The sequence below is a fragment of the Polyodon spathula genome, chromosome 3, assembly GCF_017654505.1.
Source record: "Polyodon spathula isolate WHYD16114869_AA chromosome 3, ASM1765450v1, whole genome shotgun sequence".
NCBI lineage: Eukaryota > Metazoa > Chordata > Actinopteri > Acipenseriformes > Polyodontidae > Polyodon > Polyodon spathula.
In genome coordinates this window covers 2,198,266-2,211,523 of record NC_054536.1, presented here as the reverse complement: position 1 = coordinate 2,211,523, position 13,258 = coordinate 2,198,266, and the positions used below count along the sequence as shown (strand labels likewise).

At 40.3% G+C, this 13,258-nt stretch overlaps 1 protein-coding gene across 15 annotated transcripts in view; it reads left to right on the top strand.

The window, feature by feature from the left end:
- Positions 1–13,258, top strand: part of LOC121310091 (histone-lysine N-methyltransferase 2C-like) — a 138,169-nt gene that overhangs the window by 39,595 nt on the left and 85,316 nt on the right. For all 15 annotated transcript variants that reach the window (XM_041243395.1, XM_041243350.1, XM_041243387.1 and 12 more), the window contains exons 4-7: positions 1,255–1,390; positions 6,170–6,376; positions 7,604–7,734; positions 8,782–8,891. In XM_041243395.1, the coding sequence (XP_041099329.1) occupies positions 1,255–1,390; positions 6,170–6,376; positions 7,604–7,734; positions 8,782–8,891 (584 nt within the window). The remainder of the gene's footprint in view (positions 1–1,254; positions 1,391–6,169; positions 6,377–7,603; positions 7,735–8,781; positions 8,892–13,258) is intronic.

Below are 13,258 nucleotides of genomic sequence, written 5' to 3'. Positions count from 1 at the left end.
AGACAGGGATCTGCTGTACTGGTACTACACAGCTAAACTAGGAAGGGTTAATTAAATATGTGAGTCAACTGCAGTAAACTAAAATGAACCGGTTACTCTTGGACACTTGCTGGTTGTGCAAAGAACAATCTAAGGACCAATCCCCCTTCAATGAATAAGTGAAACTCATTCAGAAATTGTGTGATTTAACTCGGATGCATAGAGATTGAGTGGGTTTAGTGGTGTTGTCTTAAATCTGAAGGTATCGGAACGCCACCAAAATATAGCTTTTCTTAAACACGAATTATTGTACTACACACGGTTGTAGTCGATGCACTGTTGCTGTTCTCTTCATCAGCATTTTTAGTGTTCTTAAAGAAGAAGAATTTTAGGATTGTCAGAAGCAAAGCAATAACGCCTATTCTTTCGGTTTTGTAAACAAGTGAATGTGACCTTGGCTGCAAGGCTTGCATGGAAGTCTTTTCACTCGATTCGGCTAGACTATCAATGGGGGTTCAAGAGGAATGCGGAAGAACCCGGATCAGCTCAGATTGGAGCTCACTCTGTGCTCATGGAAACAAGGGATTTGTGTTGTAGCTCAGCCTCACTCCAATGGCATAGTTGCTATCAGGCAGTGGCACCTTCAGCAAAGGTACCAGGATGCAGTTTATCTGTAGCGTTGAGTTTGAAATATTAGCATAGCCTGAATTCATGTGAAAAAACAAAACTATTGAGTAATCAAAGAATTCTCTGCACAGAGAAGGTATGCCAGTAATGCAAATACAACTGTTGGGGGGATTTTAAAGCAGTGGTTATCCCTCCTTAAAATATTTTTTATTAAAATAAAGACATGCTAATGTGCTACAACTAACTGACACACATTCATCATGAGGAAGAATACGGCACCTTTTCACAGGGCCCCAACGAGAGGGAGCAGTGCTCATAGGCCTGTGCACTGGCTTAACAAAGGAAATGAATACAATGTAAACAAGTGGATGCCCACATGCTGATGGGGGGGGGGGACCCTGCATTTAGTGCACTTACTGCAGTGTTCAATTCCATTAGATAAACCAGTTTAGGTGAACATTTTAAAGAATACCCAGCTGCAATGGGTTGAATTCTCTACTTGGTTTGTGGCACAGAGTAGTAAAAGTAGCAGAGGGAACTAGAGCATTATTAACATAAACTCCTTTCTAGTTTCAACCTTGGACTTCACTTCCAATTGCATTAGATGTTTTAAAGAATATTGCCTTGTTTTTTCTTTCTGTTTTACAGAAACGAAAGAGCAGCCAGTGGAGAACGAAGGCATCCCAGCAGCAGAAGAAAAGCTGTCGTCCCCTGGTCTCCATTGCTCTGTGTCTGAGGATTCTGCAGGAGCTCCTGCTTCCGCTGCTTCACAAACCAAAAGCAGGTTAGAGAGCTGCACTCGATTGCTGAGTCAGAGGTTGGGGGTGGGCTGGCAGTGGGAGTGATTGAGCAGGGCATGCTGGGAAAGGAGCTGCAGGATAAATGAAGTCAGCCAGCCCTCTTGGCAGCCTGGCAGCTTGTAGACTGTAGGGCTGGTGGTGTAATTAGTTTAGGAAGAGGAGGAGGAAAAGGTTTCCTAGGCACTGCACCCAATTAGCACAGAGAGTGATAACATCAATCTGCTGTGCTGTGACTAACAGGGTGTACAGAACGTTAACCCTTTCTTTTCTTTACGTTAAGAGATTGAAGTTGTGCTCAATGCATTTATGTGTTACAATAAGGGTGTCGGTAAGATTTTTGTTTTTAATTTAACACAGAAGATTTAAGAAATGACCAGTTGTGGAACACATGCTGTAGTAAATTAGTTTTATATATCAGGTTTAAAAAAAATTAAAGGAGTCAATGTTTGGAAGTGATGCTTTCAATTAATGATGCACTTTTGCATACATTGTCCCCACCCCCTCAATGGCTTATTTCATGTCCGTAACCAACCAGCTGCTACCCCTGTTGACTGACATGCTTTCAGCCAGTGCCATGCTTTGATTCAGAAGATGCTGCTAAAATGAGATGACCCAGGAAGTGCACATGCAAACTGAGAACCCGAGAATAAGGCACAGAAAGTGAGAATGTCGTTTAGCGTATTGTAGTACCAGACATCCTGTTTGAAAATGAAAATCTGCTAGAACATGTTTAAAATAATAATAATTCATAAAGAAATCCCCATTTAGCCCTGTTGAGGTAAAGTAATGGGAGTGCACACCAGTTCATATATTCCTGGAATGATTTAGTTTGCTACATTACTTGGAGTGAGCTGAAGTCATGGAAGTCTTGTCATGGAAAGTCACACCATAGGCTGTTTCTCCTATGGTGGGTCTTGTTCTTTGCTCAGTAAGATTAAGTCCTGTATCTCCTTTGTCCAGAAGCATTCCTGTGAGGAGATCTTGTATGTTTTTGTAAATTCTACTGCCGTTGCTCATTTCAGGGGGCAGCGTCATACTTTGTGTTATTGAAGCGTGGTACCCTTGTCTTTGGCCTCCATGTTGAGGCCATGTGTGTTTTTGTTGTTGTGTTTTTTTTAGTAGGCTCTTGCTTTTAGGTAGAAACCCCTCAAACTGAGCTTTTCTTCATATTTGATACACCACTGTCTTCTGTGATTCTCTGTTAAGTTCCAGTAAGGGGTCGTCCACAATGATCATCAGATACAGCAAGTGTACACAGCATACTCCTTTCTGAAAACCCTACCTCCAGTTTCTCTGTCAAGTTCCAGTAAGGGGTCGTCCACAGTGATCATCAGATATAGCAAGTGTACACAGCGTACTCCTTTCTCAAAACCCTACCTCCAGTTTGGAGCACAATTTATGCTCCTGTTCAAAATGTGATGACATTTTCTCTCCATGCTCACTAGAGAATTATAACCCTTTTAGACACATTTTAAAGCATATTAATTTAAATGAATTGTGCACTTATTTGCATGTTTGTGGAAATAGAGTACAACAAATAAAAACAACTGCTTTCCAACAGTGAATAGTATTTCAGTTTCAATGGAAGTGGTACTGCCGTTCAGATTATCACCTACACTGTTACATTTTATTGATAAATATGTTTCATCAGGAAGGAACTTGATAGGCCCAAGAAGTTTTAAACACATACTGTCCCGTGTGCTGTACGAATAAAACCATTCTTAACAGAATCCTTATTCTGAACCACAAGTAAAATATCATTAACTCTGACATACTGTGGTGGCTGTAGAACTATTGTAGGAAGACACACATATATATATATATATATATATATATATATATATATATATATATATAAAATATATATATATATATGTGTATGTGTGTGTGTATATATGTATATATATATATATATATATATATATATATATATATATATACAAGCTCTCCAAAAAATACATAGCTTTTATATTTTAGAACACCTCAAGATTGCTCAATTTATATCCTTTATATACCTACCTGTCAGAATGTGTACATTTTCGATCAGTAATCAGGGCTATAGAAACAATAGGCACTCGTGCGCAATTTTCCAAAATTTTCAATCGCAGTGGTTTGATTTCATATGCACAACAAATCAACACTACAGAAGCAATGGGGTGTTCTAATACATGTGCACACTGCTGAACTACAGAAGCAATGGGGTGTTGTAATACATGTGCACACTGCTTAACTACAGAAGCAATGGGGTGTTGTAATGCTGATCATTTTGGTCAGCCCCCAAACCTGAGTCGTTTGATTTCCACATTGATTTACCCTTTAGCAATATCAATTGTATATACTGCAGGCTTTTTTCACACACATTTTACTTCATGCTTACCAGCCATTCAATCAGAGATCCCATTCACATTGTGTTTTTACAAAAGCTGTTGTTGTGGTGCTTGATACTAGAGTGTTTTTTTGCTTGAAGGTGTTTTGGATCTGTAGACGTGTTTATGCCAGTGTTACACCCGGTACTGCCCCCAGATAAACCGAGCTGCTCAGCAAGTTAGTGTTTTCATTAAATCACTGATGAAAATATTGAGTAACATCACTTAAAACCTTTCTTACCCTTTTAATTGTGGATGGATGATCAATGAATGTTTTATTTTGGGGCGGCACTATCGGTTAAGACACTGTTAAGAGAGTCTGTGAGGTAAAGTAAAAACTGGGGAGTATCGTGCCCTGCATGGGTTTGCCAGTGCAAGCTGCTGAACCTTGAGCAGCATCCACTCGTCTTTTACATGTGAAATCTCTGTTTCGGCAGCTGTGTGAATGCATATGAAACTCAGAGGGGTCCTTTGAGCACAGTGTACACCTATAATAAGCTCCCTTGTGGTATTTTTTAAAATAATGATTGTGCTGGGGACCCTCAAACCTGGATGGCTGTTTTGTGTAGATTTGGTCTTTTTAAAAAGGCAGCTCTGCAATTGTTATGTGCTACAGTACTGGAAAGTAGACTGTTAATGCTCCTGGGAACCTATTAAATGTAGTTTCTCTCAGGTTGGGTGCTAAGCTTTCTGAAGACTTCTTCTGAGATGGAGGAAGCCAAATTCAGATCCATCACTTGATCTCTAGCCAAAATATTTCATTTACTCCAAGTTCTGTGCCAAATACAGAAATACTTAAATAAACTTAATAAATACAACTACAAAAGTATCATCTGGAACTCTTTCTCAAGATTAAGACATTGAAAAAGACTTCTAATTGAAATTGTGTGTGTGTGGATGGATGGATGGATGGATGAAGGCTATATTTGCATCCTGAGCCATTTGAAAAAAGGCACCACAGTAGTGATGTCAAAAAGTGATAATTCCTCTAGAGGAAAATATACTTGAACTTTGACCCATTCGACTCCTTGAGACCATCACTTTCAATTCAAACACAATGTCTCGTTTTCAATCACTCAACAACACCCAGTACAGAAATGCTCATTAATGATCAACAAAATGGATATAAAGCTGGTACATTCGTATCTCCAGAGAAACTGGAGAACAGGAAATTAAAACAAGGTAATCCTCCAAATAATGGTTAATCACCAGCAGATAACGACATAGAACGTCTGTACAGCCCTGAAACACTATGTTTTATAGATATAAAAATTACTATACTGCTGAACCTCGTCTTCTTTCATATTATCATCACAAGGGTATCCATGTATTATAAAAAATAACAGATGTGCCTCTTCATTGAGTTACAAGAAAACAGTTCCATCTCTTGTTTCTGTGACAGTCACAAACCCTGGATTCAGTTATTTTCCTGTAACTCACTGAAGCCCATCTATATATATATATTTTATATATATATATATATATATATATATATATATATATATATATATATATATATATATGGGTGTGTCTGACTGTGTTTGTGTATATTGGGTTGTCTATAGTCAGTTATGATCGGTTAGGTTTTACTCTTTCAGCTGTTTTTGATGTTATTGTTGGTTTTTGGTTTAAAAAGTTTAAAACTGAAACACCTGACTGAATTTGTGCAGCCAAGGGAATGGGACATCAGATTTATTGCACTTTTAAATTTTGTGTTTTTAACTGAGACAAGTAAACGAAACGCAGTGTTTTTGCATCTCTCATATGAGCGGGTGATACCACTAGACACAATGGAAATAGTATGAAGCCACGATTATCCTTACTGAGAGCTGTCAGATTCCATCAGGAGAGTCTCGTCATAACTTTTGATTTCTTTTGTTGTATTAAAATGTTCTTGTGAGCCGTCTAAATGGCAATGAGCTCCCCAAAATGCTGCTGGCTTAGTACTGAGACTGCAGACACTTTTTCATTGTACAAAAAATGTGGTTTTATCTTTTGTCAGTATCGCTCGGTTTGGGGAGAATCCTAACCGTTGCATCCCTAGTTCTAGTGTACTCTTAACAATATCTTTCTCTGTGTTTATGCACAGTTTACTTTCTTTATTTTCTGGGCCATGTAGGGATTCAAGTATGTGGTCCAGCTGAAAATCAGCCTAGCTTTAAATGAACTGTTCTGAGAATTATACTCTAAGTTACCTGTGAACCCCTTGTCCAAATCTGAAACCTTGTATGAATATTGATATTAAGAATTTATTCCACATACTGTAAATACACATACTGGAACTGCTGTTTCATTGGAACCCACACTGAAATCTGTAACATTTGAATCGGCCTTCCAGGGCATGTGTATGTTATGGACAAACCTGTGCACTTGGATTATTAAACTGTCGTTTTGCAGTGAACAGCTCTGTGCCTTCTGCAATTGTGGAGAACGGAGCTTGCTGGGCCAAGGGGAGTTAAAGCAGTTCAGCCCCAGCCCCGGGTACACCATGCCCAGGAGAAGCCAGTGCCGAACTAAGAGGGACAGCACTGGCAGCAACGAGGGAGAGGGAAACAGCAGCCCGAAACTGAACTCAACCGCACGCCGGCAGAGAGGGCAGAAAAAGTAAGTAATCTAGATGACCTAGGTGCTCCGACATGACTACAGAGAGTCGGATAGCTGCAGTTATTCAGCAGCGTGAACTGTATAAGAATGACCAGGTTCAGCAGCCCTAACTGGCTGTTTCGGTGAGCTGCTGGAGAGGTATTGTGTGCTTTGTGCCATAGGCAGATTTATTTTGTTGGTTTAATGGAATTATTCAGTGAAATGGAAGATTCGTTATTTAATTGTCCATTTGTATCAGGTCTTGCTTTTTTCAATTTTGGGTAAAAAGTGCTAAAAACTGTAGTCCTATGTCAGGGGTGTCCAATCACATTTCCAGGGGGCATCCCAGGTTTAACTGGTGACTTAATTAACTACTTCAGGGTCCTGATGGAGGCTTAATTGTCCCAATTAAACAATTTAGAACAGGGTTGGAACGAAGACCAGACGCATAAGTGAGTATTCGGCTTGCTAGCTTTCACTCACAGTGATCTATTTGTGTCTGCCACACTAACGACACGTGACCGTTGTTGTAAAGACTCGGATCAAAAGACACTCCCGCGCTTATTGGACGAGGGCCTAATTTTTTCAGTTCTTTGTAACCAATGAGATATTTCCGTGAAGTTAGATGATGTAATGTGCAGTCCTGGACAGGGTCCCGACAGTAGAGCGTTGTTGTGCTGGAGTTATCTGATTGGTCGTTAGACTAGGAGCATTGCCAAGTAATAATACTGTAGAAAGAGGTGAAGAGCGAGGAATTAAAACCATAACAACAACAACAAAGTATAAGTCCTTTTGAATGTTTTTTTTTAAGGTAGTGCATGTTAAGGAAGCCTGAGTGAGCTGGGTAAATAAACTTCAATCAGCACTGAAGTGCACTTTTATTGGATATTTGTTTAATTTATTGGCAGTTCTAAATTACAATTTTAAATTGAGAAGGTACTTGTGCTAACTGGAAATACTCATCCCCTCCTATGAGTACCATCATAATTACTATATAAATAGGTATAGATTAAGTATATTCTCAGTAAGTGTATTCTTTTTTAACTCAGATTGCTGACCTGCTGCTGCTTGAGGTTCTCTTTTAAATGTTAATTTATTTGTGTTTGCTCCAGTGGCACAGACTCTTACTGGCTTATTCACAAGCTTCTAAGTCTGTATGTTCTCTTTCCGGCAGAGTTCATGGGACTGAACAGCCAGTCCTTGTTTGTGTCATTGTACCACAGCCAAATAAAATGCTTCTCCCTGCAGCGCCGCAGTGTCCGTGGTGGCGGTGAACACTCCGTGCCCTGGTGATGAACCAGCCAGCAAGTTTTGGGATGAGCTCAGTCAGGTCGGGCTTCCTGAGGACATTGACCTCCAGTCTCTATCCGATCCCTCTGGTAAGAACTGTTAAAAGATCAGTGGTTCAGTAGTTTATAATGGGGATGGAGGCAACATGGTTTCTGTAACGGGGAGTAAAGCTACGCTTGTGTTTGTGTTCCCTCGGCTGCTTTGAGAATAAGGTGTTGTGTCAGGAACCTACACTAAACCTTCACAAGTAGAACGCACACATTTAGTTCACTTGCACGTTTAGTACACTTGCACATTTTGCACATTTAGTTCACTTGCACATTTAGTACACTTGCACATTCAGAACACTTGCTGCATTTGCATTTGTTTTAAATGAGAGCAAATATGTGTTTTACGTTTGTGGAATGTAAATATCAGTAAAGATGAATTAACGTATACACTTAGCTTGAAGTAGGTTTCTCTACACATATAGTAAGGATTTCTGAGGCATTTAAAATTGGTAGACAGTACAACATTGTTTAAGCCATCATACCAATAGTGCAGTTTCAGTTAGTGTCATATTTTTGAGGAGCTCCCTGTTCACTGATCATCCCCTGGACTTTCTTCAGCACCAATTTGAGCTATTCAGAAAGATGCCCTTAACAGTGGGTGGAATATAATTCTACGAAAGTAGAATTGAGGAAATAAAAAAAAAAAAAGGGGTCACCTATTTATTTATTTTTCTGTCTTTTTCATCTGGACTGACATCCTTGCCGTCAGTGTTTCACTCTGTAATGACAAACATTTTGAAATGAGAAAAGATACTTTTATTTATGCAAGTAGATTCCATTTCTTGAAGAAAACACATCCCCCCCCCCCCCCCCCATCCAGAAACACGTAATGTACTACATATGGAAAATTCTGGGTTGTGGTTCTGTATTTAAAAACAATTATAACATAGAGGGGTGGTGGCTAAGTATTGTATCACATGAGATACATAAATGGGCATTGCAGGGTTAAAAAAAAAAAAAGTTGAACAATTTAAGATGTCTCTGAGTGGATTAAAGTGGAATTCAGTCCCTGGACTCCCAGCCCGTGCAGTGTGCTTGCAGGCTCCATGGCCCTTCAGCTAACGCACCGCTTGGCTTTTGTTCCAGGGCGTTGCTGGGCCCATCAGTGCTGCGCGGCCTGGTCGGAGGGAGTGTGCCGGGAACAGGAGCAAGTGCTGGTCAACGTGGACAAAGCCGTCGACTCAGGGAGCACAACGGTGAGGAGAGACCGTTCAGCTGCATGTGATCATCATCAGTGGGTTTCAGAGCTGCCTAGACTAATCTGAGTGAGCTGAGTACAGATGAGAATGCGCTCATCTGTGCAACATGGTATAAGTATTGCAGTGTGTGCGCTTTAGTATGGGCACTGTTAGGGCAGTCTCCTGAACAGGAATTGATGTTTCATACTCTCTCTGTGCTCTCAGCTGTGTATCCAGATTCAGAGGGGTTACATTTTTAAAGTGCTGATTTAATGTACACTGAATTTGAGACAGTAATTGTCTTGAATTGTTATTAACACTTCCATTATTAGTATAAGTTCTTGAAGATCACATTCTGGGATGTCATCTGTACGTCACACTTGTATTATTGCATGTATCTGGAGAATAGCTTACTGAATTGTCATTTAAACATTTGATTGCAAATTCTTATTCTGTACATTCTAGTAATATAGCCTATTTTATTATTGTTTTTTTTTTTTTTTGTTTTTTTTTTACACACAGAAACAATTTTAGATGAATTTTACCTTTTTGCAGAATATGTGTGTCGTTGCTGGCACAGATCCATACTTAACCTAACCACAGACAATAAAAATAAGGGAGGTTGATGTGGGTAAATTACGTGGCTGCCCTTCTGAATATTTTGTGGAGGCTTCTTTTCTGGTTATTTTTGTCATAAGAGTGGTTTTGTTTGGCAGCCCTAATTGAGAGGAAGCGTGCTGACAATGTTGTCTGCCTCCCTGCATGGATTGCTATGTTGTGTGTGTGTGTGTGTGTGTGCGTGCACCGTCCTGCGTGGATTGTATGGTGTGTGCCTCCCTGCATGGATTGCTTTGTTGTGTGTGTGTGTGTGCGTGCACCGTCCTGCGTGGATTGTGTATGGTGTGTGTCTGTGTGTGTCTGTGCCTCCCTGCATGGATTGCTTTGTTGTGTGTGTGCCTCCCTGCACGGATTGCAGTGTTCTGTGGCGTTGTCGTTATTCAGAAGGGCTTGTTGTGCCTGTCTCTAGTGCAGTCTTCAGGGGTTCCGCACAAAAAGACAAACACAATGTTTGGCTCCGGAATAAAAGAAAGGGGTTTTATTCAAAATCCTAAAAAACAAACAAAAGACTAGCTCGAGGGCCATGAAGTATAAACTATAAATGTTACCAATAAACTTTCATCCACACAGTCTTCCCCTCCTACTTTTACACCACACAGGCTTCTACTGCTCTCCTACACACTCCATTTCATACCCTGTGGTCAGGGCTGATTGACAATTCATTATTCAAGCCCCACCTGGCCACATTCCACACTGTTCTCCCAGTCACTCACACTGTCAAACAATCAACCAATCACTCCCACATTTTATACAATCAAGCAATGCCATCACCACGTAAGCCTCTAGACTCGCCCACACACCCACACACACCCCCACGCCTATGCGCTGTCACAGTTTATGGAAAAGGTGGTTTTAATTTTACTCTCATAGTTGATCAGTGTAGCTCTGTGCCTTGAACTGCTGGGCATCGTGGCTCTTCTGAGATCATTATTATTGTTAGGCTTCCAAACCTAACAATAACCCTGTTGCTGTAAAGATTTTTTTTTTTCCTCCCAAAATTTTAAACTGCTTCTGTTCGCACGTGGTGTAACCAATCAGCATGACCCTTGGCAGGTATCATCCTGTGTAGATTACAGCTCAGGTGCAAAAAAAAAAAAAAAAAGTTCTCCTGCGTCAAACAAGATGGCGGCTTGATTCGTTTCTTTAAAAACCTTTCAAAATCTTCTTGGAAAGCGGTGAACGCGCCTCAAACATCAAACTGCTTCTGTTTGCAAACCATTTAACCAACTAACTCTTAACTTGGTTGGCATCATCCTGGGGACAATGGAATTCAAATAAGGGAAAATGGTGTTCTTTTGTAAAATAAGATGGCCACTAGACCTACATTTTCTTGTGAAATTTAAAACTGCTTCAGTTGAAAAATGGTTTGATTTAACTCAAGTTGACAAGCATCATCCCTGTGTCAATACAGTTGACTTTTTCAAAAATGGTGTTTGTGCCTAAACCAATATGGCCACCTGACGCATTTCTTTAAAAACCTTTCAGAATCTTCGGTCAAGTGTAAAACTAGCTTAACTCCTTACAAAGTGCAGATGTGTTAATGGTTACTATGGAACACAGATAAGAACCCATGTATGCTCTATCCGAACAGTGTCCTTACAGTGCACATAGGGTTATAGTTACTGTACAACACATTTAGGAACCCATGTATGCTCAATTAAAAAAATTATCTTGATCATGACCTTTGGCCTCTCAAGGTTAAATGTAAAATTAGCTTATAACTCCTTACAGTGTGTAGATAGGGTCGTGGTTACTGTGCTGTTTAAAGTTATAAAGCATTGTGTGATAATGAACTAATGAAGTATTCTGAATTGAAACTGCTCCATAAAACAGATCTGTTGCTGACACTTGTGCTACAGATTGCCAACGCTTCCAACTGGTACTGAGCTTGGGAGCCGTAAAACTGCCTGGCAGTTCTAGTTATTATTATTATTATTATTATTATTATTAATAATAATATAATATTATTTTTTTATTTTTAAAGTGAATCAGTCATTACTGTAGGAGTAACTTTTTTGTAACTATCTGTATTAAAGATTGTTGAGGTGGGTTTTTTTTATCACTTAAATGCATTCAAGTAATGGGAAAGTAAGATGTTTTATCATTTAATCATACTGGCAAGCCATTCCAGCATAACAAATAAACGCATCAGTCAGCTGAATTATCTAAAGAGCAGCAGATCTCTGTTGCTGTTCAACAGTGCATGAACCTGCCCTTTTCCACTCTACGCTTTCTTATTGATGTTAATGTGATAATCAAGGTAGGTAAAGCCTGCATTCAGATCATGTGGCCTACAGTACTGCAGAGCGAAGAGCCAGAAGTTTGTCGGGACAGTAAAGCTAAGGGAACACAGAGCCACTTTGTGGCTTGGATCTTGATTTCAGGAGACAAGGTTTCAAGTCTCTGTTCCTGAAAAAGTGGCTTGGAGTTCCCTCTGCTTAAGGGAACCACTTGCTTTATGTGTAGGTTGTGTTTTTTTTTTTTTTGATGTGGTGTTAAGCTTGGTTTAAAAGTGAAATTTCAAGTTAAAGGCAAAGTTGTTTTTTTGATTTTTGTTCGTGTCAGGGCAGGAACTGGAACTACACAAACTGACGTTAGTTAGAGGAAGTGGGGGAGATTGCTGAGGAAAGGTGCAGTTATACATCAGTCACATCTGATTGTGTCACGAGCAGCTTCAAATGGTGTGCGCCCCATCGGATTGGGAGCAATGTGATGGACAAGGCCTCTGGTAAAGGTCGGCCTGGCAGCGCTGCTCCCTCATCTGAGAAATGGAAAGGTCACAGCACTCAGGAGGCAGCTGCAGCTGGCTGCTTACCGCTTGATGAACACGGCCCTCATGTTCCCTGCATTGCATTTGTACCAGTAAGCAGTTCAATTATTGTCAGTTTACTCATTTACACTTGAGCCAAATGCCAGGCCTATTAATGCTTTAATGGCTGGATTACTTGTAGCTTTTGTTTTTTAATGCCAAGATAGATTTTAATTAGAAGCTTGCTAAAGTTCAAATAGACTAACAGTAGCCCCTTCCTTCGCTATGCCTATTGTACAGTCCTGATGCAAGGGCTCCTGTTTCTACCTGTGTGTGTTCCCTCCGTTCCCCGCCTTCTCAAAGGAAGGAGTCGTGCTATAGTCTAGAGGCAAGAGAATAGGCCTATTGCGGTGCAGTATTCTAGCTTTGTTAGACCTTGACTGTAGTTGCTGCAGTCATTTATGGCCATTAATATCTATGGCAAATTATTTTATATTATGTTTCTTTAAATGTAATTAAGCTATTGGCGAGTCATCCATTGTGAGACTATATACAATACCCCACAACTAAGCAATGCAGTGTTATTCTGAATTGCTATTTGACATCCCTGAATAGCTACAAGAAAATAGCCCTTAAAAGCAGACCTCAAGTAGCTAAAGATTTGCAGTTTGACATTGCAGATGCTTGTGGAGAGTATCTTGGCCTGCATGCTAACGGAGTTGAGTTTTCTGGTAACAAAGCCTATTGCTGTTGTAGGAACACTTTAGAGACTTGGTTAACTCATTGGTCAGTTCAGCCGCTGCGTTCAGCTCATTGGTCGGTTCAGCTCATTGGTCGGTTCAGCTCATTGGTCAGCTCATTGGTCGGTTCAGCCGTTGTGTTCATTGGTCTCATTGTTCAGCTCGGTCGGTTCAGCCGCTGTGTTCAGCTCATTGGTCGGTTCAGCTCATTGGTCGGTTCAGCCGCTGTGTTCAGCTCATTGGTCGGTTCAGCCGCTGTGTTCAGCTCATTGGTCGGT